The sequence below is a fragment of the Phialemonium atrogriseum genome (genome assembly GCF_030411735.1).
Source record: "Phialemonium atrogriseum strain 8032-3 unplaced genomic scaffold QBC33scaffold_1, whole genome shotgun sequence".
Classification (NCBI taxonomy): domain Eukaryota; kingdom Fungi; phylum Ascomycota; class Sordariomycetes; order Cephalothecales; family Cephalothecaceae; genus Phialemonium; species Phialemonium atrogriseum.
In genome coordinates, this window is record NW_026848138.1 from 1543331 (window position 1) to 1567576 (window position 24246).

General features: G+C 56.3%; 11 protein-coding genes across 11 annotated transcripts; 5 read left to right on the forward strand and 6 right to left on the reverse strand.

The window, feature by feature from the left end:
• The first annotated feature begins 1039 nt into the window (after positions 1–1039).
• Positions 1040–4879, forward strand: QBC33DRAFT_521931 (putative ankyrin repeat protein nuc-2 protein). The gene is made up of 5 exons (XM_060426499.1): positions 1040–1123; positions 1275–1517; positions 1584–2388; positions 2453–4251; positions 4328–4879. Exons 2-5 carry the CDS (start codon positions 1407–1409, stop codon positions 4511–4513), a joined length of 2901 nt encoding a protein of 966 aa, XP_060288827.1. The 5' UTR covers positions 1040–1123; positions 1275–1406; the 3' UTR covers positions 4514–4879.
• On the reverse strand, positions 4818–5582 carry QBC33DRAFT_554065 (uncharacterized protein; the record flags this gene model as incomplete). Its single annotated transcript, XM_060429470.1, has 2 exons — positions 4818–5365; positions 5480–5582. The coding sequence occupies 2 exons, from the start codon at positions 5580–5582 to the stop codon at positions 4818–4820; spliced, it is 651 nt and encodes a 216-aa protein (XP_060288828.1).
• Positions 5583–5813: 231 nt separating this feature from the next.
• Positions 5814–6814, forward strand: QBC33DRAFT_521938 (putative cytochrome oxidase). The gene is made up of 2 exons (XM_060426500.1): positions 5814–6041; positions 6104–6814. The coding sequence occupies exons 1-2, from the start codon at positions 5894–5896 to the stop codon at positions 6574–6576; spliced, it is 621 nt and encodes a 206-aa protein (XP_060288829.1). The 5' UTR covers positions 5814–5893; the 3' UTR covers positions 6577–6814.
• QBC33DRAFT_521939 (translation protein) lies at positions 6648–7917 on the reverse strand. The gene has a single exon (XM_060426501.1). The coding sequence runs from the start codon at positions 7798–7800 to the stop codon at positions 6712–6714; it is 1089 nt and encodes a 362-aa protein (XP_060288830.1). The 5' UTR covers positions 7801–7917; the 3' UTR covers positions 6648–6711.
• Positions 7864–9351, forward strand: QBC33DRAFT_521943 (coiled-coil domain-containing protein 25). The gene is made up of 6 exons (XM_060426502.1): positions 7864–8220; positions 8294–8333; positions 8464–8591; positions 8645–8748; positions 8826–8975; positions 9036–9351. The coding sequence occupies exons 1-6, from the start codon at positions 8148–8150 to the stop codon at positions 9180–9182; spliced, it is 642 nt and encodes a 213-aa protein (XP_060288831.1). The 5' UTR covers positions 7864–8147; the 3' UTR covers positions 9183–9351.
• A 19-nt stretch (positions 9352–9370) lies between these two features.
• QBC33DRAFT_442874 (PITH domain-containing protein) lies at positions 9371–10135 on the reverse strand (the record flags this gene model as incomplete). Its single annotated transcript, XM_060424202.1, has 2 exons — positions 9371–9794; positions 9879–10135. 2 exons carry the CDS (start codon positions 10133–10135, stop codon positions 9371–9373), a joined length of 681 nt encoding a protein of 226 aa, XP_060288832.1.
• Positions 10136–10484: 349 nt separating this feature from the next.
• Positions 10485–13647, reverse strand: QBC33DRAFT_554070 (RNA polymerase I-specific transcription-initiation factor-domain-containing protein; the record flags this gene model as incomplete). Its single annotated transcript, XM_060429471.1, has 3 exons — positions 10485–11391; positions 11451–13404; positions 13470–13647. The coding sequence occupies 3 exons, from the start codon at positions 13645–13647 to the stop codon at positions 10485–10487; spliced, it is 3039 nt and encodes a 1012-aa protein (XP_060288833.1).
• A 266-nt stretch (positions 13648–13913) lies between these two features.
• On the forward strand, positions 13914–15398 carry QBC33DRAFT_20263 (chromosome segregation protein Spc25-domain-containing protein). The gene is made up of 2 exons (XM_060422602.1): positions 13914–14369; positions 14464–15398. Exons 1-2 carry the CDS (start codon positions 14147–14149, stop codon positions 15009–15011), a joined length of 771 nt encoding a protein of 256 aa, XP_060288834.1. The 5' UTR covers positions 13914–14146; the 3' UTR covers positions 15012–15398.
• Positions 15399–15439: 41 nt separating this feature from the next.
• On the forward strand, positions 15440–15837 carry QBC33DRAFT_554072 (mitotic-spindle organizing protein 1; the record flags this gene model as incomplete). The annotated part of the gene is made up of 3 exons (XM_060429472.1): positions 15440–15520; positions 15621–15698; positions 15748–15837. The coding sequence occupies 3 exons, from the start codon at positions 15440–15442 to the stop codon at positions 15835–15837; spliced, it is 249 nt and encodes an 82-aa protein (XP_060288835.1).
• A 129-nt stretch (positions 15838–15966) lies between these two features.
• On the reverse strand, positions 15967–18571 carry QBC33DRAFT_464024 (CHY zinc finger domain-protein). Its single transcript, XM_060425122.1, has 2 exons — positions 17305–18571; positions 15967–17251 (listed from the first exon to the last, which is right to left on the reverse strand). Exons 1-2 carry the CDS (start codon positions 18394–18396, stop codon positions 16316–16318), a joined length of 2028 nt encoding a protein of 675 aa, XP_060288836.1. The 5' UTR covers positions 18397–18571; the 3' UTR covers positions 15967–16315.
• Positions 18572–20137: 1566 nt separating this feature from the next.
• On the reverse strand, positions 20138–22162 carry QBC33DRAFT_521960 (putative ring-7 protein). Its single transcript, XM_060426503.1, has 2 exons — positions 21486–22162; positions 20138–21404 (listed from the first exon to the last, which is right to left on the reverse strand). Exons 1-2 carry the CDS (start codon positions 21894–21896, stop codon positions 20454–20456), a joined length of 1362 nt encoding a protein of 453 aa, XP_060288837.1. The 5' UTR covers positions 21897–22162; the 3' UTR covers positions 20138–20453.
• Between the last annotated feature and the right edge of the window lie 2084 nt (positions 22163–24246).

Below are 24246 nucleotides of genomic sequence, written 5' to 3' on the forward strand. Positions count from 1 at the left end.
GGAGGTCCAGTGACCAGTGAAACCCTAATTCTTCGCTGGCTCGATGGAACTTTTGGATGAATGACTTCGGGTTGCCGTTTTCTGCTGTCCAACCTTGGTTGTCCCTGTTTAACACACAGTTCCGGAGGCAGGCATTCTTCCTATATCTGGTGTCTTCAACATCGTAGTTCACATACTTTCAGGATTCAGACTCGAGCTTTGCTTTGTTGGTTAGCAGCAGCCATCCTCGATTCCAGCACCATCTTGCTTACTTTCTAGGATCTTTCCAACTCCACGGGGAGATTCTCGGCTACCTAGGTTAGGCTCACCTTTGACCATCACGATCTACTATCTGGACGAAACTTACGAATATACAGAACCTTAACCCCCGCCCCTATCAGCTCGAAGGATCTCTCTCTATCTTAACGTACCTGGGAGCTGAAGTAAGTAACTCTGACTCCACCCAGCCCTCAGCATTGTTCCTGTCAGTGGCCGTCCTTCCATGTGCCTTGCGTGTGGGTGAGCAGGTTTCCGCACTCCTACAATACCTAAAGTGTCTCTGCATGAGCTCCTCTGCAGGCCTGGCTATACCCGGTCCCAGCAACCTGTTGGTGCGAGCTTGTAAGACAGAACCTGATCGGGCAGGTCATGCAAGGGCTCGGACGGCCTATTACCCCTTCAACCTGTTCCACGGCGTACCCCACCTGTTATCATACCTAGTTCATGGGCCTCACACTGCCGTTTAGCAGAGCGCACTCGTCGATCACAACGCGGCCCGCGTGACCACCCAGTGCCGTGCCCTCTTGTTCTGCGTTCCATGAGCTGGAGAGCAACCGGGATTAGCCTTCCGTAACCATTGGTTCCTCTTCTGCATATGGCCAGGACAGAAGGTCCAACTTCTACTCAAACGCCTCGCTCAAATCCCAGCTTTATCCTAATAAGCCCTGCCCGGTGCCCCCTACTCCGCTATGTAAGTCTCCGTCTGACCCCCACCCCCCCTTGACTCTGTTCCCTGCTCTTCCCTGCAGATCCGAAGCCACGTACTGAGACATACTGCAGGAAGTTTGGAAAGCAGATTCAGAAGCGGCAGCTCGAGGTCCCCGAGTATGCTGCCAGCTTTGTGAATTACAAGGCTTTGAAGAAGGTATGATTCTCCTTTCTCGTGTTGCCCGACCCAGGCCTGCCTTCTGGAGGACTGGGCCGTAATTCTTTAGACTAGAGAATACCGAAATCAATGCGTGTACACCATAGATAGAAACTCGATCTGTACCACTGACAGTTTGATGAAATTCTAGCTGATCAAGAAACTATCCGCCACCCCAACCCTCGGTGCACAGAGTGATCCTCACCGCCTGCCCGAGGTTATCGACTCCCAAGCAGCCCTCCAGGCCAACAAAGCAACTTTCTTCTTCCAATTAGTAAGATGAATGCAGACTGCCGTTGTCGTTGCTATGAGCCTGTCTCAGGGCTTGCTAACCCCAGCACAGGAACGGGAATTAGAAAAGGTCAATGCCTTCTACCTCCAAAAGGAGGCCGAGGTATGCCCCAACCATTGCCACCCCTTGCCAGTGGGAGGACGAGTTTTATTGACAACCAACCCAAAGCTGAAAGTCCGACTGAAGATCCTTCTCGACAAGAAAAAGGTCTTGCGTTCCCGAAACAATGGCGTTTCGCGGCGTTCCGCCAAGTTCACCACACTCCAAGAAGGGTTCCAACAGTTCGCCAACGACCTGAATAAGCTGCAACAGTTCGTCGAGATCAACGGCACTGCCTTCTCCAAGATCCTCAAGAAATGGGATAAGACGGCCAAGTCAAAAACGAAGGAGCTGTATCTGTCACGAGCAGTGGAGGTGCAACCGTTCTTCAATGCCACCGTCATCAGCGAGCTCTCCGACCAGGCCACCACTAGCTTACAGGAACTGGGTGCGTGGGCCGAGGGTGATAACGTGAGCTTTGACGCGAGGCCAGACCATGTTGTGAGCAGTCAACACCTCTTGGGAACCGACGAGGGCGATGCCGATACCATCCTCCTCGAGACAGTCCTCGCTGGCAACCTCGACTCCTTGCGGGACTTGCTGGGCCGAATGCGGACCGCCGCAGACCCGGACAACACGATGGACATTTCTCTCATGGAACGCATCACCCGGACATTCCTCGCTTCGATTAACGAGGGCCCACATGAATCCCTCAAGGTCCTGCTTGAAACTGGGCTGGTGGATGTCCAGTCCGAGGACGATATCAACGGACGCAACTGCCTCCACCAAGCGACGATTTACGGGAACACCTTTGTCCTCAACTGTGGCCTGTCCAGGGGCGTTGCTGTCACTCGGACGGACGTGTATGGACGGGTACCGCTTCACTACGCCAGCATGCATGGAAGACTCGATATGCTGGATGACCTCTTATCTGGTAGGTTGAAGGCGGGTGCGAGGCTTGTCCAGAATATCCTGCTAAAAAAAATGGTGCCCTCTAGTTGACCCAAAGACGATCGACCTGATCGACCATGACAACTTCACCCCCTTGATACATGCCATCATCCATGGACACTTTGATTGCGTCGAGTGGTTGCTCTCGAAATCGGCTCGGATAGATCCAGTTTCAGAAACCGACCACGTCCCTCTAAACCTCGCATGCGAACACGGCTCTGTCGCCATTGTGGAATTGCTTCTGAAGCATGGAGCTCGCATCCTCCCTGACGCTGAGGGGCTTTTCCCACAACACCTCGTCGCCCGGTCGGGACAGACACCGGAATTACTCCTGCTCCTGAAGAATTACGGCGCGGACCTTGACCAAGTCGACAAGCTGTACGGCTGGACGCCGCTCGTGCATGCGGCTAGCGAGGGCAATGTGCCCTGCCTTCAGGCGCTGTTGGACGTCGGCGCGGATGCCAACATTCTGGACGAGAAAGATCTCCCCGCCATGTACTACGCCGCATGGGAAGGTCACCTAGAATGCATGAGGCTCCTCACCCCTTTCAACAGAGGGAAAGCGGCGAGTCCATTAGCGTCGCAGATTGGAGGCCCTCTTGCGCCAATGGATGGTAGCAGCGCTCCCCTGCCCATGGCTCTGGACCCGGATGCGATTCCCATTCTCGAACTCCCGCCGCCGATCATCCCTCTTCGGCGATACGGCCACAATTTCCTCGATACCAAGACCGTGGTTCAGATCAGCTTCGAAGAAGCCGGCGAACAGCCGTTGATATTCTTCCACGACAGCAAATATCCCGCTGCTCGCCTCACCATTTCATCCAAAGTCTCCGACCTGATTCCCAAGAACATCATGCTTCCCTTCCAAGAAGATACCCGACTCGTTTCGTTCCAGATCGACAACCTCGAATCCTTCACACTCGACTTTGACGTCTTCCCCACCTACGGAGCAAAGATCATTGCCAAGACGGTGGCCCTGCCCAACACATTCCGTGCACTGCTCAGCAGCTCGGGGAGCTGCTGTCTCCCCTTATTTGATCCGCGGCTGCGAGCCATCGGCCAGATCAGCTTCCATACCCAGGTGATCAAGCCCTTCCGGGGAACGCCGCTAGAGATTACGGACTTCGAGACGTACTGGAAAGCCACCAGCCAGTTCGACGCGAACCCAAACACGTTCGTGACCGGGTCGAGCCTGTCGGGTGACTTCGTCCGTCTCTATGTCCAGCATACCAGCGACGGCGTCCCGATATTATGGCCGACGTGGACGGTCGGCTGGGGAGGCGTCGAGGTGCCGGTTGCGCGGCTGACGTTGGAGCAATTCAGCACCATCACGGCGCAGTCCAGCGGCCGCGGCGCGCTCGGGTCCCTCCCGTCGTGCACGTCGGATGAGATGGTAGACGTCTACCGCGTCCTGGCCACGGCCGGCATCAGCCTGCACGAGGCGCTGTCGCTCCTGCCCAACGGCATGCACGTCAACATCCAGGTCCTGCACCCGACGGCCGACGAGGAGCGGACGATGCGCCTGGGCCCCAGCGCCGACGTCAACGCCTTCGTCGACGCCGTCCTGGCCGTCGTCTTCGACCACGCGCGCGCCCAGCGCGCCCAGTCCCCCGACGCCGTCCGCTCCGTCGTCTTCAGCTCCTTCCACCCCAGCATCTGCACCGCGCTCAACTGGAAGCAGCCAAACTTCCCCGTCTTCCTGTGCAACGATCTGGGCCGCCAGGACATGACCGCCGCGCCCGACGAGCTGCAGAGCAGCGGGAGGAGGACCGCCTCCATCAAGGAGATTGTCAGGACTGCGCAGAGCAACAACTTTATGGGTCTGATATGTTGCTCTCGCTTACTGGTAAGTTGTGCACATCTCCCCCACCACCCCTTGATACGATTGGGAAATGGTACAGTTATTGACTTTGTCTCCACAGGATATGGTCCCAGCTCTCATCGACGCCATCAAGTCGCAGGGCCTGGCCCTGGTCGTGGACAAGTCGGCAGAGAAGCAGCCCGAGGCCGGCCCGCTGGCCGATCCCTACCCGAGACTACCAAAGGGGGTAGATGGGCTTCTGAAAGGGAACGGCGTCTTGCGATTCAGCGATTCCATAGATGTGTAATTCGGCCTGTCCTGTCACCTAAAAAATGTCAAAAAGCTTGTCGTTATTGCAGGTTGCTTCAACATCTGCTGCGAAAGGCAAAGCATCCGTGGCGGGAGTGTTGGGAGGAGGGAAGGGACTCGGGCGGGATGTTGGAGACTTTGCAAATATTGTCCTCCTGTCTTGATTACAGTTCGGGTGGACTACCTAAATATGCCAGGGAACCAACCGACCGTAGGCAAAAGATACAAGGCCCCAAGCCAACACCAGTAATACCTGCGCCATGAACCTCCCAACCCCAACATGTGACGAACCCACCCTCCATCTAAGCACCCTTGTACCCATACCTCAACCCACCCAGCTCCCTCTCAGGATCCACACTCGCCATGACCATCTTCGAAACCAGCACAACCCCATACACCAAGCCCGGCAGACTCCCCAGCCAGACCAACCCAGCGGCGCCACGGGCCCCGTCCCGCGCCCCCCCCGCCAGCAGACCCATTACCACGAGCACCGCGCACAGCCCCAGGTTCAGATACGGCAGGTACGTCTCGAGCGGCGACCGGGCGGCGGCGGCGGCGGCGGCGGCGGCGGCCCAATTAGGCGGGGGCGACGACTTGTGAGCGGGGCCGCGGCCGCGGTTGTCGAGGGCGGGGATGCCTGTCGAGGCCGCGGGGAGGCGGTGGAGGAGGTAGGCAGTGGAGGAGAGGGAGGTGAGGGCTAGGAGGGAGGGGAGGGCGGGGGAGGAGGGGGAGAGGAGGGTGAGGAGGTGGGGGATCGCGGAGAGGAGGGGGAGGAGGAAGAGGAGGAGGCGGAATTGGGAGTTTCGTTGGGCGTTTTGGGTTGCGAGCGTTGCGATGAGGGTCTCTTGCTCTGTAAGGGGGAGGGAAAATAGTGTTAGTATATCTGGGTGGAATGGCTATCGCCTTGTTCATTTGGGCGCGCCGTGGAAGCGGGTGGATTTCGGGTTGGAGAGAGAGCACTCACCTTCCTCGTCCATGGTGTCCGGCTCGCCTGTCGATGAGGAGTCGTCGGCTGGATAGGCAAATGTGCGGCGGAGTCGAGCCGTGGCGTTATTGATGTTATCCATCTTTATATGCTTCTCTGTTGGGCCGCTGCCCTAGCCCGCGGACAAGAGCTCCAGATGTAGGTAGTGTACAGATTAGGTCTTGAAGGTTGCTGAAGCTTCAGCCCTATGACGTTGCGGCGGCCGTGCCAGGGGTCTTGTTGCCTGCCGGAGTTGTAAATCGCTATACCGGGTCGTTGGAAACTTGCGATAATTGAATACGTCCGAGAATTTGTACCACCCACTTTATGCTACCTACCAAATGGCCTGACGATATTAAGGGAGTTACTTACGACAACCGTTGAAGTTGTAGACTTTTGGTAATTTTTGCAGCCATGTTCTCCAGGATCGCTCACAGGAGGTTACTCCTGTTGAGATCGTCCAGACCTCCGACAGTGCTCATACCCCGCCGAGGTCTGGTTGCGGCGCCGAAACCTGGCGATGGACCGCTCATGGAACGACGGCCCGATCGGGCTTTACCAAGTAAGCTCTGTCAACCTCGAACCAAGTTAGCCGCCGGCGATTTGCTAATTCTCGGATCGCAGATGTGGAAGCGACGCGCTTCCGCTGGTATCGCACCCTTCCAACCTTCCTGGCCATCGTAGCGGCCTGCTCGGTCGCCATCTTCAACTACCAGAAGCTCTCCAGTCCCGTCGTCAGCTCGACCATGTATGCCCTGCGGCACTCGCAGAAGGCGAGGGACTATCTCGGCGATGAGATCTACTTCAAGAACCAGATTCCGTGGATCGGCGGCGAGATAAACCAGCTCCACGGCAGGATAGACATCAAGTTCAAGGTCAAAGGCACCAAGGACTCGGGGTTGATGCGGTTCGCCAGCAACCGGCCCACGGCCAAGGGCATGTTCGAGACAACAGAGTGGAGCCTGGAGACGACCGACGGGAGGCATATTGATCTCCTCGACGGGGCCGACCCGTTCAGCGCTATACGAGTTGGTGGTGACTTGGATGATTTGGACGCGGAAGAGGACGTCTCTGCGACTCGCGGATTCAGGAAATAGACCCCCGTCCAATGTCATGGAGGCATGAAGATATGAGACTGGGGGGTAATTCAGCGCCCCTGATCGAGAGAAGAAGAAAAAGGTCCGGATCTAGATGTACAATACCTATATCAAGTGTGTGTATATTACATGACATCAAGCCGCCAGCTCAGTCTGCGCCGGCGCCTCTGCCACTCCCACAGCCAGCATCTCATCTATCCTCCCTTGCCGTCTCGCCTCCTTCAGCTCCAAGTGCCGTTTCCGCGCGGCCGTCAACTGCTCCTCCGCATTGGGGAACCGCTCGTCGAGCAATTGGCGCGTGCTGTCGACGAATTCCTTGGGCGGCGGCGGCTTCTTGACGGCGTCCTGGATCTTGACGACGCAGTTCTTCGGCCCCGCGACGCAGCCCTTGACCACCACGATCCCCAGATCATTGTCGATTAGGAGCACCGGGAGGTTCTGAACCGTAACCCTCTCGTTGCCCATCCGGCCGGGCATCTTCTTCCCCGGCAGAACCCTAGAGCCGCCTCCCTGGGACGGGCCGACGGTGCCGATGGTGCGGTGGTTGAGCGAGTTACCGTGCGACTTGCCCTGGCCCTTGAAGCCGTGCCTCTTCATGCCACCGGCGAACCCCATACCGCGGCTGTTGGACCTGACGTCGACCCACTGGCCGATATGGAACCAATCGGGCTGCAGCTGGACGCCGACGGGAAGCAGGCCCGACTCGTCGCGGACCATGAACTCGGCCAGGTGCTTCTTGGGTGCGACGCCCTTGGCCTCGTAGTAGCCGAGCATGGGCGCGCCGACGTTGACGGCGCGCCGGGCCCCGAGCCCGACCTGCACGGCCCAGTAGCCGTTGCTCTGGCGCGTCTTGTTGGCCACGATCTGCACCTGGTCGAGCTGCAGCACCGTGCAGGGGATCCGCGTCCCCGTGCGGCCCATGAACGCCGTCATGCCCTTCTTGACCGCCAGCACGCCCGTCCGCACGGGCGTCGTGTTCTCGCGCCGCCGGAGCGCCGCCGCGGGGCCCGTAATCGGCACCGGTAGTCCCGCCGTCACCTGGTTGAACCGCCGCGGCTTGTGGCGCGGCGGGAGCGTGCTCCAGCCGTACTTGACGCCGCGCTTGGTCGTCCGCGGGAGGAGGTGCAGGGTCGACGTCGATGGCGTGCGTTGTGAGAGGACGAGGAGGGAGGAGGAGGGTTGCTGGAGCTGCCGCCAGCAGCGGGCTGGCAGCCGGGGCGCCATGTTCTAGATTCGACGCTCTCTACCCGGTTTGAGTGCTGGGCTGGATTGGCAGTCGATTGTGCCGTGGAATGTATCGTATCGTTGGGCTGGCTTGGTGAACTTGGCCGTTGCGAAGCTTTTCGTGGTTGTGGTGGTGCTAAAATTTCGGGAAGCGCCCCAAGCTTCTATGAGGCGGGCGACACAGACCAACTTGGCAATATCAAATATCAAGGACCCCGTCCATCATCTCCTCACGCACCGTTGCCTCAGCAGTCTCAGTCAACGTCGAGCCTTTAAGGTCGCATACTCTTCTACATAATCGGGGCTTTCACATCGTATGCGAGAAGAGAAAAGGAGAAAATCCAAAGATGGTTTTTTATTTCACGTCAACGGTGGTTGATCCCCCGGCGGCCGTATATGTGGGCAAAGACAAATTCGAAAGTGGGGAGGCACCGTTCCTATAACCTCGTCTTCAGGCATTGCAACCATGAATTAACTGACACGCGAATCTCAGACGAGGAGTTGATCAAGTTTGGCTGGGAGGAAGATGTCTGGTAAGCTTGTTGTTGCCTCGTTTTCAGCCATGGCTCTGTTCCTGAACGTGTCTCCATCACAGGGTATGAACACACAATTCAGGACTGGTGCTGCATTGTCCACTCATTATTCATTCTGCCCCGTGCTCTAGTTCCACGTAGACAAGTTGTCTAGTGCCCATATCTATCTCAGGCTTAGAGAGGGCGAGGCCTGGGATGCCATTCCCGAAGACCTCGTAACCGACCTTGCCCAGTTGACCAAAGCCAACTCGATCGAAGGTTGGTCCCCTCGTGATTTCAAGTGCCATGTTCTTGTTATTAAAATATACAAGGCAATAAGAAGGATAACGTCACCGTCATCTACACACCGTGGTCCAACCTCAAGAAGGATGGCAGCATGGCTGTCGGACAGGTTGGCTTCAAAGACCAAAGAAAGGTATTTATTTTCCCACCCCATTTCATCCAACGACAGGCATACCTTGTCGGTATCTGATTTGCGGGGGAGATCAAAAGGTCATTAGAGTTATAGTCCCTCAACGGGAGAACCCTATCGTCAACCGCCTAAACAAGACGAAGATCGAGAGGATCCCAGATCTAAGACAAGAGAGGGACGACCGGCAGAAGGAACTCCGAAAGCGTGATCAAGCCGCGCACCAGCAGAGGGTAAGTTCACTTGCAGAGCCCCGCCTGTTCAGAACATCGCCAAGCTCACCAGGCGGAAAGAAAAAGGAAGAAGCCCTGATAGCGAAGGAGAGGCAGGAAAAGAAGTGGCAAAAGGACCATGCGTACGACGAGCTGTTTTCGGAAGAGAACATGGCTGCAACCAGCAACCAGGACCGTGATATGAGCTGGGAAGATGATTTCATGTAGGGGGCGAGGCCCGTTTGTAAACTCGAGAAAAAGGGAGAGAGGAAAAGAATAGATAGCTACTCTTTAGTGGTAGACTACTGTAGTGTGGCCAAAGAAGACGCCATGCTTTTGCTTTCAGCAATGTACCCAGCCCTCAACTCCGGCCCGGCTTCCCTTCCTTCCTCTATCCGTCCACCCCGTCACGCTCCTCACGGGCCTCGATCCCGACCACCAAGATGGCTAGCCATCTGGTTAGCCGACGTCCCCTTCACGGCGTGGTCGCTCGGGTTCGCAGCGGCCTCGTAGATGATATTTGCGGGCGCCCGGCCGAGCTGCATCCACTCGCCCTTGAAGCCGAGGTAGCCGACGCGGGTCTGGTCCTCGTCGCCGTCGCCGAAGTTGTCCGGGAAGAAGAGGGTCAGGCGCCGGGTGGCGGCGAACCGGGCCCGCCGCACGGGGAGCTCCTGCACCTCGGATGTCTGCGAGAGCTCAAACGTCTGCGTCGCCTCGAGCTCCTCGGCCGACCCGAAGTCGACGTCGTCGCGGTTGATGATCACCTTGAGCGTCTTGGGCGCGCTCGGCGAGTTGGACGTCCTCAGGGAGATGGCGTGGAGCTTGACCTGCCCGGTGAAGCTGGGGCGTTATATTGTTAGGCCTGGGGCGTTTTTATTTTATTTTTGTTTCTTATTTTGCAGGCGAAGAGGGGCCTCGACTTACGGGACGTTGATGATGAGTTGCTCATCCAAGTCACTAACCAACTCGGGCTCCTCGTCCAGTCGCTCTGCCCATGTCTTTTTTACGATGGCCTTGCCGGAGCCATATTGCGCCTCGTTCAGAGTTGTGACCTCGTCAAAGTTGATATGCTGGTAGAGCGAGAACTGGAGAGCCGGCGTTATATCATCCGAATGATCATGCCCATCGTGACTATGGTGACCGCCTCCCTCGGCATGCTCGTCATGGCAATGATGCGACATTTTTCGCGAAGTGGTGAATTCGATGGGTGTAAACTGGTGTGGTGAGAGTTGTGAGGTATGCGCACTAACAATTATAAGTTTACTGGTTTGTTCGATGCTTAGACATATAGTCGAGAATACAGCACCACAACCAGGTTTAGAGCTTGGCAAGAGAGGTTAAGGGACTATTGTGGCAAATTTACTGCTTTGATTGCCATTCTTCGATGGCATTAAGTTACTTCTGAGCTGAAGGCCCGAATAGAACTTTACACTACAGACAGACACCACAATGGAGCATTCCTTTCGAGGCAAAACGCAGACCAAGACAACCGAGCTCATGTTGAAATACCACCACACCACAATCATGGAACTACCTGAATCCGCGCTTGACTTTGGGCTTCTTCTTCTTCAACTGTGGCGGTCGACCTCCGTGTGGCCCTGGAATGATTTGCGACATTGGTTGGCTGGAGAAGAGTGACGTCGACCCTTGAGTTTGAGGGTAATTATCCTGGGACGAGAAGATCCCTGCGGTGCGCGGGAGTGGCTGCGTCGAAGATTCACCCCTCTCATCGGGTTGCAAGCTGGTGACGCGTCTCGCGAGCCTTCGGCGGCGGGCTTCCTCCTTCCTCCTCCTCTGGCGTCGTATTTCCTCGTCTGCGCCCGACTCTTCGGGATTCCATGAATAGTCCCCAATGCTACTTCCAGGCTGCTCTGGCCAGTGAGAGAGAAGCCGCGGCTGGCCGCCTGCTCGAGGTGGAATGCCCGCGACAGTTGGAAGATACTTCCGCAAGCGTGTAATCACTTGGTCCGTGTCTGCCCCTGCCGTGCTACTCGGCCCGGTTGATGAACCACGTCGGCGGCCTGACCGAGATGATAAGCTAGCGGCAGGAGACCCGGGAAGGTCAGGCTCGGACTTCAGCCACATTGGCTGGGATGCAGCACCTTCGGATTCCACGTCTTCACCGTCTGGCGGCGGGGTTAACTGAGGTGCGACTGAAAGGCCGAGCAGCGATATATACGCCTCAGCAGTAGCACGCTGGACAATATCTTGCCACCTCTGGCGGAAGAGCTCCGGAGCTTTCTCTGGAAGCAGTCCCAGGCTCGCGATGCTTTGGCTCAGACTCTGGCTATCGGGGTGGAACACATATGCTTGCCGGTCAACAACCAATATGCTCCCAGTCTGAAAACCGTGCTGGAGTTCATTGCAATAGTCCTTCCAGGCTTGCTGTAGGAAATTAGCATCCGGTCGGCCTGAATGCGTCTCAGCCATCTCGTAGCTATGCCCAACGTTAGTTTCCCTTCCTTATTGGGGGAGTTACTGTTCCCATGCACTCACGGCAGATGAATTGACGAGTGTCCCTCAGCAATACCTCTCTCGATTGCTGCGTGGATAGCAGGAAAAGGAGTCATCGGCGGTGCGGACGGAGAGGACTCGCGCGAGATGTGATCGCCAGTAATCTGCTGGAGGCGACCACTCAGAAACGTGAAGTCGACAACCGTATTCTTCTTAACTTTCCTCCTCCCGAACTCCGAGGCTGTCGGGGTCTTGTTAAGCTCTGCCGGTGAGGTAACTTGGTCGTCAGTCCCATCCGGTACAGCAAATGTACGGTGGATAGTTCTTTTCCGTCTGCTCCGTGGGCGTTGAGGCTCGCTCCTAATCGTAGGAGGTTGGACACTGCCGAATGGGAAAGATGACCAAGCAACAGCCGAATATTCCAGCCCCATGTCTGGCCCCAGGATGAACAACTGGAAGAACTGAGCGTGGGAAAGTGCCGAAGCCCTCTCATCGCCATCGACACCTTCCTCCTGAACGTGCAGGGACGGCAAGGAAGAGATGGTCATTGAATTCAGGCCAACAGGACTGTCTAAACGGACGGTCAGAGAACAAAGCTGGGCTGCCACCTCCGTCGTCGGCTTCGTGAACCAGAAGACAGAAACCTGGGCATCTCCGGACGAATAGACGCAAGCAAAGCAGGCAGTTGTATGACCAAAGTCCGCCTCAGGAGACACACTGAGCCGAAGCGTTCCGTCATTTGGTTTCTTATGGTGTGGAGATGAAATGACGACGGCAAGGCGAATACCAGTTGTCCCAGCGGGCTCGTTGCTGATCCAGAACAGAGTCGTCGTGGTGAGCACGAAGGCTTTAGAATGGTCAAAAGGACACATCTGCACATCGAGCACACGCTCGGCCTTGCCTGACCGCGCTACGTTCAAGCCCGCTTGGAATTTCTCCTCGGCAATGCCAAAGACACGAACGGAGGTGTCGTTGCACACGAGAATATCGCCGGATCGCGTCAGTACCTTCGGCTTCCGGCCCAGATCACCCTCGACTTTGGCAGCGCCACTGAATTCATCGAAAAGACCACTAGGGCGACTCCACGCCGAAGGCCCCCTTTCTGATCGAGAAATCCAAGATACTCGATGGTCCGAATGATTTCCATGGCTTGCCAGGGGTAGGACCGGGGTAAGGCCCGAGTCGATACTCCCGCATGCTCTGAGGACCGGGCGCAGAAGTTTTGGGCGCGAAACCCGGTTCCCGGTTACATCCCAGATACTCCAGTAGCCGCCAGTATTAATGATAGCAAGCTGGGGAGGTGCACCATCTGAGGCCGGGTTAAACGATACATCCGACTGGGAGCCACCTCCAGTCTGGTCGGCACTTATAGTAAAGAGAGGATTCGCGGAGATCTGCAATGCTCCACGCCGACCAAGACCGCCTAGGTGACTCCCCTGGGGTGGTGTCTTTCTGACCTCGGGCTCGAGGACTGTCGTGGAGCCCACTTTCTGGACCAGGATCCAGCGGATTTGGTCATGTCTTCGGGGATCAACTGCGAACTTGATCTTGGAAATAGGAGTGCCGTCATCAATCCACTGCCCACGCTCAGTGGGCCCTGCAGTGCTAAGGCGGATTGCCAGGCTTTCATCGTCCCAGCTGCGTTCCTCCTGTGCCAGTGGTAAAATCTGCAGGATGTGGCCGCCTTCTCCAGCAGCAAAAGCTGCCGCTGGCTGTCCAACTATACTGGTATCATTGGACAAATCCGAAATCTCCCCAAGTGCTAGCAGGGGTGAGACCGGGGGAGGTGCGCCTGGTGTAGCTTTGAGGCTACGGATTTCGCGTGGCAGAAATGAAGCAAGATCAGGGTTCCCAAATAACGTCTCCGGGTGAGATTTGAGCAGCCAGTTCCTCTGAGACCTTGCGGTGCGCCACGGGCTTGACTTGGATTCAGGCAAGACACTCCTCGTTGGCCGGGACAGCTGCTCAAATGGAATTATCTGCTGGAAGTGAGGAGCTGTTAGGTTGCTTATGGTCAGTGATCCATGGTAGTTTGGTATTACGTCAAATCCCAGCACGTACTCAACTCGACGGTCCGGGTTGTATGCAATCGCCCAGTCTGCTGTTCGTTGTGGGCGCCAGCAGGAATATACGTGAGCCTGCCGAGGTGACCGCAGGTGAGGTCATTCAAGCGGTGGTCGCCCGCTACATTCGGCAGCGGACGACCTGTAGCTCGGCCATGACCCCTTTTGTCAGTCATTCGGGCGTAAGATGACAACGGTGGGTTGATGAGAAATGGACGCTTTCAACATGTCGATGTGCCACTGAGAGGATTCTTTTCTTGGTGGACCAAACTCGGTGGGCAGACAGAGATGGCAGAACGGAGAACTTTTCAGAACCTTGGGGCAAGGGACTACGTGGACAAAGGATGATAAGATACTGGGCCGAAGGAACTCTCACTCAAGGAATCCATCAAGTCTCGTCGTCGAGCGGATCCTGGAGGTGTGGAACATGGATTTGCCACGCCATAATTCTCTTACCTAACTGAGCCATTGCCGTGGCAACCACAGCCCAAAACGCAAAAGCTGTAAATAAGGCTCCGGTTCGCAGCCTCCGCCCCTGCATGTTTATATTATTTCCGAGCACCGTCTCGCGCATATCTCTTCTTTGTCATCCACTTACACCCGATTGTCCGTCTGGAAGTCAACATTTCTGGACTGAATATTTCCGCAGCACACCTTGCCGTAACACCTCACAACATGGCATCAGCATTTGAACCATCCCTCTCAACCAGCCGGCAGGGCATGCCGAGCACGGGGCCATCCCTCGCGGACACCTTGCCCAATGTCGACTTCGGCTTCGACGAACTGCGCGACCGCATGGCCAAGTTCACGGCAAAGTTTGACGCATTCATCGAGCAGGGCCGGAAGCGCGTCCTGGAGGAGAGGAACCAGTTCCGCATGAGTGTGGCAGAACTTCAAGGTACGGACGTCGACGCCGCCCCAAGCGCGGCCCTCTTCCTCCTCCCTCCTCCAGCGCAGATATAGCTAATCCGGTTTCTTCATTAAACAAATAGAGGACCAGCGCATGAAGAAGAAGGACGTCGAGATCCTGCAGCTCAAGACCAACACGTACCAGCAGACGATGGCCAAGGAAGAGGCCGAGACGCGGGAGATGCAGGGCGCGATCGCGACGCTGACGGAGCAGCGCGACCGGCAGCTAGCGCACCGCGACGGGCTGAAGAAGCAGATCGCCGACACGCAGGCAGACATTGACGCGCGGCTGGCGGCGCAGCGCGCGCGCGCGCAGCAACTCGAGGCGCAGTCGAGGTTCAACGTGCCCGAGCTCGACTTCTGGGTCACCAACCTGTGCCTGCGCATCGAGGGCGCGGGACAGGACGACCGCCTCCGCTTCGTCTACACGCACGTCGACGAGAGGGAGTGGGAGCGCGAGGCCTGGTTCGAGCTCTGCACCGCCGCCAGGGACTACGATGTCCGCCACTGTAGGCCCAAGCTCGAGAGGGAGAAGGTGGACCGCGTCCTGGAGCGGGTGAACGAGACTAGGGAGTTGGCCGTGTTGCTCAAGGGGATGCGGGAGTTGTTTGTCGAGGCTATGAAATCCTGAAAAGGGAGGGGGGAAGAATAAGGGGATTCGAGGCTTCGGCTCAGATGTACAGTACCTCCCTCATTGGGCTACTGGGTCGAGGTGATATTTGCTTGTGGAAAGGGTGCTCTTTTAACAAAGGTTGTACTACCTATTCGAGTTTGCGCATAATGAGTGTTGGTTATAATTGTTGAGCTTCCATAATCTTCCTGAAGTCGCCCTATCTATCTTTAGGTAACTTCCATGCTATGAACGTTGATCGATCATGTCTGGAAGTCAAATTCGTGCCGCTTTCTGCTTCTTCAGCACAAGGAGCGCTTCCCCCACTTACCAAACCTAATGGTGGTGACGTGGGGCGCGATTGATTCTCAGCAGAAAACCGAATCATCGCACAGTTCGCACCAAACAATCAATTCTGAGAGCCAAGACGAAAGTGCGAAGGGGAAAAAATGCCTGCTGATGAAAGGAGTGAGAAGCAGGCTGCTGCGCAGCAGGCAGTCGACATCCTCCACGAGATATCCACAATCCTGGTGAGTAGACAGTCTTGACTGCCACGGGCGGCCCAACGCTACCAAGAGAGCACGGCGCGATTGCTGACAACGCGTCTACCACCCCTCGTCCTCCCCACAGAACTGCCATTTGGATCGCAGGACACTGTCAATCTGCATCTCGATGATTGAGAACGGAGTCAACCCCGAAGCACTCGCGGTAAGTCCCCCTCCCCCTCCCCCGTACCCGCCCCGAAGAACCACCCTAGATGCTCATCTACATGGCCCAGAGCGTGGTGAAGGAGCTGCGCAACGAAGCGCACGAGACACAGGTCGAGGCGGCGTCTCGCCGGAGGTGAAGCGACGTGAGATTTCGAACTTTGGGAACGGTTCCCACGATTACGGATGTCAAGGACGGAATGGAATTCCAAGAATGAAGTTGCACTTGCGGAGAAGCCACCGCCCGACTGCGGGTGATGTTTGCGTTGCGCCGAATGGCCATCCGGCCGGCTGCCATTGCTACTAGTAATGATACCTCTGTCTCTCTCTATGTGTGTATAATGAGTCGATGCACCCAAGACATGTACTGTTTGTTGTTTGTTGTGTGTAAGAAGCAAAAAATATCCATCAAGTCAATGCCCAAACCCGGTGAACGCGCTCCAGCCCTAAACCAATTGATCGATCATTCCCACCTCATGCATGGATGCACTGATTTTAACATTGAAGACCAACCAGGAACGCATTATGATTTCCCCCTTGCTTCCCGTATGCAGTTCAACGCCGAATCCAAATTAAAGCGACTCCCATTGCAGAACCGTGCCCAGTGGTGGCTGTCGTTCACCTGTGTCCGAACAGCGATATCACCTCCTCCTCTTCCTCGTCATCATCATCGCCCTCGTCATAATCAGCGTCGGAATCGCACTCGTCGCCCGAGTCGCTCTCACACTCCGAACCATCATCGTCCTGGGCCCCGTTGCCCTCGGACCTCCCGGCCGATCGGTGGTCGTCGCCGCCCCAGAAGCCCAGCGCGTCCTCCTCCTCCTCCTCCTCGCCGGACTCGTCCGTCTCCGCGGCTGGACCGTGCAGTAGCGCATTCTCGGCGAGCCCGGGCCCCGGTATGGGAGACACGGATCGAGCAAGCCGCTCGGGGACGAGGAACGGGGAGAAGGTCGGCAGGTCCTGGTGGGAGCCAAGGGACGTCCCCGGGCGATGCCCCGGGAGAGGCCGCGGCCACGGAAGAAGGCTTGGGGCGAGAGCCTCGCGAGATGCAAGGTCTTGGAGACCCGACGGCTCGGGTTCCCTGGTCGGTTCTCCCTGGATGTCCGCCGCGAGGTCCTCCCGCGATGCTTCACCTCCAGCATCTGGCATGTCTAGAAGCTGCAGCTGCACCGTGTTATATGAGTCGCAAACGGTGCATTTCAGACCAAGCCAATGGTAGGCCGTTTGGCTCTTGGCACTGCAGTCGTTACAGAAGATCTTGGCTCGTGCGTACCGGAACTCTGGCGGCATCGGCTGTGTCGCGATCGCAATATCGTAGTTTCGGAACTGCGTCTCCATGTTCACGACGCTCTTGTTGCAGATGGGGCACTTGAATGATGACTTCAAGTGCTCCTCGTAGCACTTTCTGTGGATGCTGTGGCCGCAGAGCATGAACACGACTTGTCTAGGTGAAGAGAACATGTAGTCGCCGCAGATAGGGCAGTCGCAGTCTGTCGACCGCTCGATACACCTGTGCGTTGTGGAGACGGCGATGGATATGCATGCCATGCATTTCTGTGTACGCAGTCAGTATTCTTACGCGTATCCGCCTCGCCCGGTCTACTTACATTGCAGTGAAAGAAGTCTTTGCCAAGACCTTGACCAACCCGGCAGATGCCGCAGTCGTTGCAGTGGTATATCGGTTTGTTTGCGTCTTCGTTCCACAGCTTGCACACACCACAGTAGTAACGGGCAGCAGGGCGGCCGCACTTCACGCACGTGTCTGAGGCCCTCTGCGCACAGCCGCATAGCATGCACAGCATGTTCTTCGTCTCCTTCCGCGGCAGGATGTGGTCTTCGGCCAGGTCGTGACAGAAGCGGCAGGTATACCATCGCTCGCACGTCGCGCACTGCAGCTTGACATTCCGTCGGTAGTGTTTGCAGCCGAGCGGCCGTCCCTCGATGTCGTCGGCCTCATCCACATCGCCATCCTGCTCCTGTCCGTCTTCGAGGGGGACCCGGGGGGCGTAAGTGGGCTGGAGGTCTGCCTCGCGCAGCGGGAACTTCAACGGCATGAACCCCTCCCCGATGTGGTTCAGGAACTTATTGAGCGTCTGCATAGGCCGTGTCGCCCGGTACTGTTCGGACAGGCTCGTGCTCAACGGGGATTCTTGGCGCGGAGAAAGCTTGGATTGAAAGACAATCTGTGACCGAGTATATCCTTCCATCAACAACTCATGCATCAGACCAGCCTTCTCTTCTGAGGCTATGTCCTGGGACTGGATGGCGAGTATCCGCTGCCTGAGGGGGCCCATGCCGTCATCCTCTGGTAAGAATGTATGCCGCTCGTACGCCGCTGCCGCCTCGGGCGAGGATGGGATCGTTTCGGACACCACTTCGCTAGAAGGACTTGCGGGCAGCGGTCCGCTCGCGCCGTGGTCGACGGAGGAGACGACGTGGCCTGGCAGACCGGGTGTTGAAGGCGACGCTTCACCATCACCAATGTCCCATCCGGCTACTGTTGAGAGGCTTGAAGGGCTTGTCGAAGGACTTGGGAGGGCAAGGCCTGAGGCAGCCGGCCTCGGCATCCTCGTCTGATTCCGGATCAGTGGCAAAGGGGCATTCTCGACGGATTCGGGTTCGGCGGAGAAACCCGACGAAAACCGGCGAGCCTGGCGGAGTACAGGATTGATGATGAACTCGGACACCAGGGAGGGCATCGGATCGCATCGGTTGGGTCTGGCGTCTATTTCGAGTCGAGTCCAGCGGTCAGGAGCTGGCGGTGGGACTCATAAAGGAGGTACTGTACATTTCCATTGTCGCTGGAAGGTAAGCAATCACACGTCCTTAACGGATGAGCTAGGCTTGCTTAGCCGCATTTAGGTCGGCTTCACGTGCGCCTTTCCCCGCAACCTTCAGCCTCAGAAACCAGGTATAGGTACAATCAACTGGTCTGGGCCCTGGATATCTCTGCGAAGTGTTGGACTGCTAAGCTGATATTTGTAATTGTTCTCCCAATGCTGGGTTCTCAAGTCACTACGTAACGCCAACCTACTTTACCTCCAGGTAGGTATTCAAGTGTGGCATGTCTGGCAACCTTCTGCTTCCAGCTCCTTGGCTAAGATCATTTGAATAAATGCCTGAAATCAATGGCCGGGTGGTCAACTGCTGATCACGAGTTCGCTGTTACGAAGCATAAAACCCTTACCTACCTAGGTACTGAGCAGAGCTGGTTATGGGTCTGGTAACTAATTGGATTGAACGAAAGATGCCTAAACGCCTAGATTCCTTTCTGCGGAGCCAAAGGCAGCTCCTGGCCTGGCATCTACACTCATATGCAGAATGAGGATGCGTCCGCAACGAAGCTGGCTCGGCACCAGATTGTAGCAGGTATGGGTACGGGTGGAGATGTATGTTGTATGCGTATGCGTAAGAGGCAGAACGCGGCGCATAGAGAAGGATTAGCCCAGCCGAGGGAGGAGCGGGATGGGATGGCTGCTGCCTTTCCCATGGCATATGGATCCCGGACCCTGGGGGACCCAAACCTCCACATTTCCCAGGAATTTGGTGGGGCACATCTGCCGGTGCAGGGGTCTCCTGGCGGTTGATCGGCACACAACCGACATCAACGTTAATTCGGCGCCTCGGAGTCTGGATCTTGGACCTCTCGTTGAATATATCGATGGATGGTCAATCAATGGCAGCCGCAAAGCATGCGAGAGAGGTTTTCAAGGACAAGAGGCCGCCTGGACTGAGCGTATGAGTTCGATTCATGACAATTAGACTCTTGCATTGCTAGTTCGCTGCTTGGTTTCCATTCTTTTGTATTTATGTGACACACAATCTCATCTATCGAGTCGAACCTGTAACCATTCTGTTCCACGTGCTTGGAACCATTATTCCATCTCGAACAAATCCCAGTTTGTTACGGCGGTTGCACGAGGCCGCTTTTGAATGGCACAGAAGAAAAGAAAAACGGCCGATTAGATACAGACAGCCGAGCGGATCCTTCCAAGGGCAAGGTCAGCTTTGCAGAGCGCTGCCATCACCTCTTGTCTCATATATCCGCACAAACCCCATTGAACGCCTTGCAATGCTGTCCGGTCCGTGAATAAGGACCCTCTTAAACGCCAGTCTAACCGTCCCCCTCATGGATCCAGCCGATATGTCCTGTCCCAGTGTCTCGTCGCTGGAGGAGACAAAAAAAGGAAGGCATGCGCTCCCCAGACCAATGACCCGCATCACAGCATTATGTTGGTATCATGACTTAGAAATTAGGTATCCTTCACAACTCGGCCAAACCCGGTCAGGAAGAAGGCCCCTCCCCATTCTGAGCAGTCCTCCCAGGGGACTGCGCCCTCGTACGGATCCGGAACTTTTCTCGGAGTCGGTCCGTCAGTTTTGCTCTGCTGCTGCCCCGCTCCGAGCCCTCTGCTCCGTGATCGGCGGTCGTATGTGATGCTGCTGCTGCTGCTGCTGCTGCTGTTGCCGACTCTTGCTGTTGCGACCGATGGCGCCTTAGAATCTCGATGCGTTCCTCAACCGAGGCGTGTCGGAGTCGATGGAGGTCCAGCAAACGAGATGATCTTCGGCGTTGACCCGTGGCATGTTCCGTCCCACTTCCCTCGATCTCTAGCGGTGGAGGTAGTTGCGCCAGGGCATCGGCTGTCGTACCATCCTCGGCCTCTCCATTAGATGGCCTCAAATCAAGTCGGCTGCAAGATTAACACTGTCAGCGCCTACACGACCCAGCTGAGTATACTTTGAGGAACAAAACTCACCACAACGGACATGTGCCAGACACATTGATAAGCCATGGGTCGATGCAAGCTGGATGGAACTTATGGTCGCACGGGAGGACCCGAACGTCCTCGCCCACGGTAAAATCTTCGGTACAAATCGAACATCCCAGATGTTCAGCCCCTTCCTGTTTAGCATCGCTGCTGCTGCTGCCGCCTTCTTCATCTGTTGTTGGTAGTGCCTTGGCGTCCGAGTTGGTGCGGCGCAGAGTGCTCCGGCTCGGTCTCCTCTGCGGGGTTGGCTGGGGTTCCTCGGGGATGGCTGATAGTCTGGTTCCCATGTTCGGGTCATGCGACGGTCTGGCCGCCTGGCTCTCGAGTTCGTGGGCCGGGTCTGGTTTTGCAGGCGCCGGGTCGCCAAACTTGACGATCGGTAGAGTATCGAGCACTGCGCGGGCGATCCCCTTCGCCCGGCTCTGCCGTGGCCTTCCACCATAGCCGGAACGTGGGCCGTAGCGTTCTGGATAGCGATGCGCGCGGAGTGCGCCGGTCGCAATGATGATGAGGAAGAGGAGGGTGATAAGCCCTGTGATACTGTATAAAATGCTCATCGCAACGGCCGAGTTGCTCCCAGCCTGTTGGCTCCCACCATCGGTCTGTGGCGCGGTCACGTTGCCCGCGATGGTGCCCATTACGTCGTCCGTAGAATCAGTTAGGTTCAAGGTTTCGGCGGCTTCGGAACCGTCTGTCATGGTGAAGATGGTCGGATACGTAATATCGGAGACTTCTAGGCCGCAACAGCTCCCCTTCATGCTGTAGAGAAGAATGGCCTTCGGCTTGTTTCTCATCAGAGTGTTAACCATGTTGCTGGGGGTGATATAAGACGAGTTCACGGGATCGCAGCAAATGTAAGCCACGTCCTCAGGGTCGGTAATGTTGACGTAGTTGGCCGAGGTTGCCGAGACCATGGTCCCGCGTATCCATATCGCCTGCGTGGCCGGACAGGGAGTCAGCGTGTCTTCCCTACAGCCATCGGGTGTTACCCCGCCGTATCGACTCTTCTAGCCTACCTCTCTTGTCTTTTCTGACTGATTCAACCCCACATTCGCGGTCAAGGGGACGACGGTGTATGGGAAAGGAACGATAACGCCACTGGGGCCGGTAATCTGGAGAGTCATGGCTGATTCGCGCATCCAGTCCGGCAAGCTATCCATGGAGAAGACGGTGGCGACTTGGGCGGAGGCCATGGACAGGACGCTGGCGAAGACCAGCGAGAACCGAGCCATCTTGCCAGCAGCGGCGACGGTCGACGTCGCCATGGGCTGCGGTTTTGAGATGGATGTTTGGAGAGATTGTGGAGAGCAGTGGCGGTTGGGAGAAGGGGGGAGAGTGAGGTTGTAAAGGGATGAAGAGGGATGGTAGGAAACGCCCGGCCACCGCTGCTGGACTGGATGTTTGGAGGAGCGAGGCGAGTGTCGCATCTCAATTCGGGTGCCACAACATGGCTTTCGGATTCACTGGGCTTGGTTTCTTGGCTTTTTGATCGTCGAGGTGAGTATGCAAAGCCTTAGAGGTGGAGCAATGGCGACCCAGATTGGCTGAGGGCTGGTCATGAAGACCGGCGACAAGACTCTTGGATCCTGGGCAAAAAGTCCCTTGGGCGTGGCGGGCAACCAAGCTGGTCGGAATTGCCGGGAAGTGCGGGGGGGTCTGGAGGGGCAGCTAGTGTTGTACCACAAAGCTGGTAACACTGCCAGCAGATCGGGGAGGTATCACACAAAGACCCAAGCGGGCGCTCAGGATCTATACAGTATGGGAGTGGTTGAGCGGTGCTTATTTTACACAGTATCGAGGGCAAGCGCACAGTGATACATGATCATCAATCCGAGACTGGCCCTGAGCAGCGAAAGAGGGCGTTTTGGACTGGCTTCTGAGACGCCAAAACTGTTTTAGCGCCACTGTTTGTAAAGCAGCATCATCAGGAACTGCCCTGTACCGGCAACTGATGGAAGCGCCTTCATGCAATCCACGTCGGGCCCTCGGATTCCCGCCAGACCTTCGCCGGGTCAGTTTCCATGCGTGCGGCCGCCCTTTTTAAGGAGATACAGTGCGCCACAGCTGACTGAAGCTGGGCAGAGCTGCCCTGCTTAGCCTGGCTGGCCTGCCGCTTAACAGCCAGGGCAAGGGTTTCGCTGAGGTCAAGATACTCGGATCGCGATGCCTGCTAAGAGCCTCCGGGTACCTGCATAACACTTCGGCTACGAACGAGGTCGATCTTCTGTCGCATTGCGAGTCCCAATAGAGAATATGCTATGGCCATTGCGAACTGGACATCTTCATTACTCCATTTTGGCTTACCGAGTTAGATACGTGTGAGCTTCTTTCATGAACCGAGCCAGCGACGGAGGAGTCGTTCGTCGAGGAAACGTGAGCGTCGAAATTAAGCGTCAAATGTGAACGTCACGCGAGTTAATTGACCCTCAATAAGGTATTAAAAGGGTTTATTTACTCCTGTTTCCCACGATATCGCCAAAAGGTCGACATCGTGGAGCCGGCGCCTGTGGCACTGCCATTTTGCATGAGGTAAAATGACGTCGCTGTATTAGTGTTCCCCCAGTAAGTTTGATACAGCGTGCTGGCAGAGCGAAACGGCGAGTACCAAGCTGTTCTAGCAATGCACGACAGCCTGAAACATTGTTCTCTGCACGCGTAGACAAGCTGCTAGGAAGTGGGCTTCCCGAAGTCTGTCCTGTTGCTCGCCTCGTCGTGTTTGATGATCTTCCTCTTTACTGTCTCATGAGCTAAACTCACGTTAAAGGCAACCCAAGCATACATTTGGTCACATTGAAGAGATCGACCTGCCAACCCCGTACTTTGCCTGGTAACCAATAGTTGGCAGTAATCGGCAAGTGTTGTGATGAATGCGGTTGGTTAGGTGAGTGCATCGCCATGGCTCAATTTCTCGGAATTCCAGGAGGTTAGTGAGTCCAACCTTGCCTGTGCGAACCCAATACCACAGGAAATTTTGCCCCAAGCTGCAGGGCCCATGCTGACAGGTTCGAAGCTCGAGATTAGAGTCACCAGCCCCCCGGAGTTTCGAGAAATTAAGCTCATCGTATAGAGACATCAGATGGTGGGCATTGCGGGAAGTGATGGAGGCTCTGCCTAGGCGAGAACTCGGCAAGCTGGTGGCGTCACCGACGTGCCCACTGTTAGTTACCATGGTTGCCTAAGGGGGGAACCAAGCTCGCTCGCTTCTGTCTGAGCTTCACACAGGGAGTGTTACAGGTCTTGACGAGGCTTGCAACTCAGGCTGAATGCAAGCAACCCGGTTCGGCACTCAAGAGGATCAGCAACTGACAGAAGAAATTTCCGAAGCCGACACATGCCTTTAAGCCTTGTTTCTGAAGATAGCTTCCGGCTGGGATATGCAGGCCACTGCAGCATGCTGACATGGCAGGGCCATCGTGCCGAGAATTGAATCTATGTCCAACTCGCCTGCCGAGCCTTGGTTCCCGTTGGGTGAACGAAACATGTGCGACGTGCGTTTCCCCGAGAAGCAACCCGGAAGCTGCTCTTGGTGTGCTCCAATCACCGGCAGGGCAGGGCCCTGAATTCTAGCCTGCAGGCGGTAGGTGTTAATCGTTATTTATCGTGCTGACAATGCGCTCGAGTATCCCGGACAACTTCTACATCCACTAGCACTGGCAGCTGGGTCATATGGGAGCTAGGTATCAGCCATGGCGTGTTGGGCCTCTTAGAAGAGCCCCTGTCCTCTATCCTGTGCCGTTCCCAACAGGAACCGTGATCAGGGCATCGTTAAAAGTCAAC

Excerpts from the sequence above, each read along its gene's own strand:
- QBC33DRAFT_521931 (XM_060426499.1), top strand. The coding sequence starts at position 1,407 with ATGCAGACTGCCGTTGTCGTTGCTATGAGCCTGTCTCAGGGCTTGCTA. Across the intron at positions 1,518-1,583 it reads ACCTCCAAAAGGAGGCCGAG|CTGAAAGTCCGACTGAAGAT; the intron begins GTATGCCCCAAC and ends ACCAACCCAAAG. Across the intron at positions 4,252-4,327 it reads TATGTTGCTCTCGCTTACTG|GATATGGTCCCAGCTCTCAT; the intron begins GTAAGTTGTGCA and ends TTGTCTCCACAG.
- QBC33DRAFT_521938 (XM_060426500.1), top strand. The coding sequence starts at position 5,894 with ATGTTCTCCAGGATCGCTCACAGGAGGTTACTCCTGTTGAGATCGTCC. Across the intron at positions 6,042-6,103 it reads GCCCGATCGGGCTTTACCAA|ATGTGGAAGCGACGCGCTTC; the intron begins GTAAGCTCTGTC and ends CTCGGATCGCAG.
- QBC33DRAFT_521939 (XM_060426501.1), bottom strand. The coding sequence starts at position 7,800 with ATGGCGCCCCGGCTGCCAGCCCGCTGCTGGCGGCAGCTCCAGCAACCC.
- QBC33DRAFT_521943 (XM_060426502.1), top strand. The coding sequence starts at position 8,148 with ATGGTTTTTTATTTCACGTCAACGGTGGTTGATCCCCCGGCGGCCGTA. Across the intron at positions 8,221-8,293 it reads GGGCAAAGACAAATTCGAAA|ACGAGGAGTTGATCAAGTTT; the intron begins GTGGGGAGGCAC and ends CGCGAATCTCAG. Across the intron at positions 8,334-8,463 it reads GGCTGGGAGGAAGATGTCTG|GTTCCACGTAGACAAGTTGT; the intron begins GTAAGCTTGTTG and ends CCCCGTGCTCTA.
- QBC33DRAFT_20263 (XM_060422602.1), top strand. The coding sequence starts at position 14,147 with ATGGCATCAGCATTTGAACCATCCCTCTCAACCAGCCGGCAGGGCATG. Across the intron at positions 14,370-14,463 it reads GAGTGTGGCAGAACTTCAAG|AGGACCAGCGCATGAAGAAG; the intron begins GTACGGACGTCG and ends TTAAACAAATAG.
- QBC33DRAFT_464024 (XM_060425122.1), bottom strand. The coding sequence starts at position 18,396 with ATGCCCTCCCTGGTGTCCGAGTTCATCATCAATCCTGTACTCCGCCAG. Across the intron at positions 17,252-17,304 it reads AAGACTTCTTTCACTGCAAT|AAATGCATGGCATGCATATC; the intron begins GTAAGTAGACCG and ends CTGCGTACACAG.
- QBC33DRAFT_521960 (XM_060426503.1), bottom strand. The coding sequence starts at position 21,896 with ATGCGACACTCGCCTCGCTCCTCCAAACATCCAGTCCAGCAGCGGTGG. Across the intron at positions 21,405-21,485 it reads AGTCAGAAAAGACAAGAGAG|GCGATATGGATACGCGGGAC; the intron begins GTAGGCTAGAAG and ends CCGGCCACGCAG.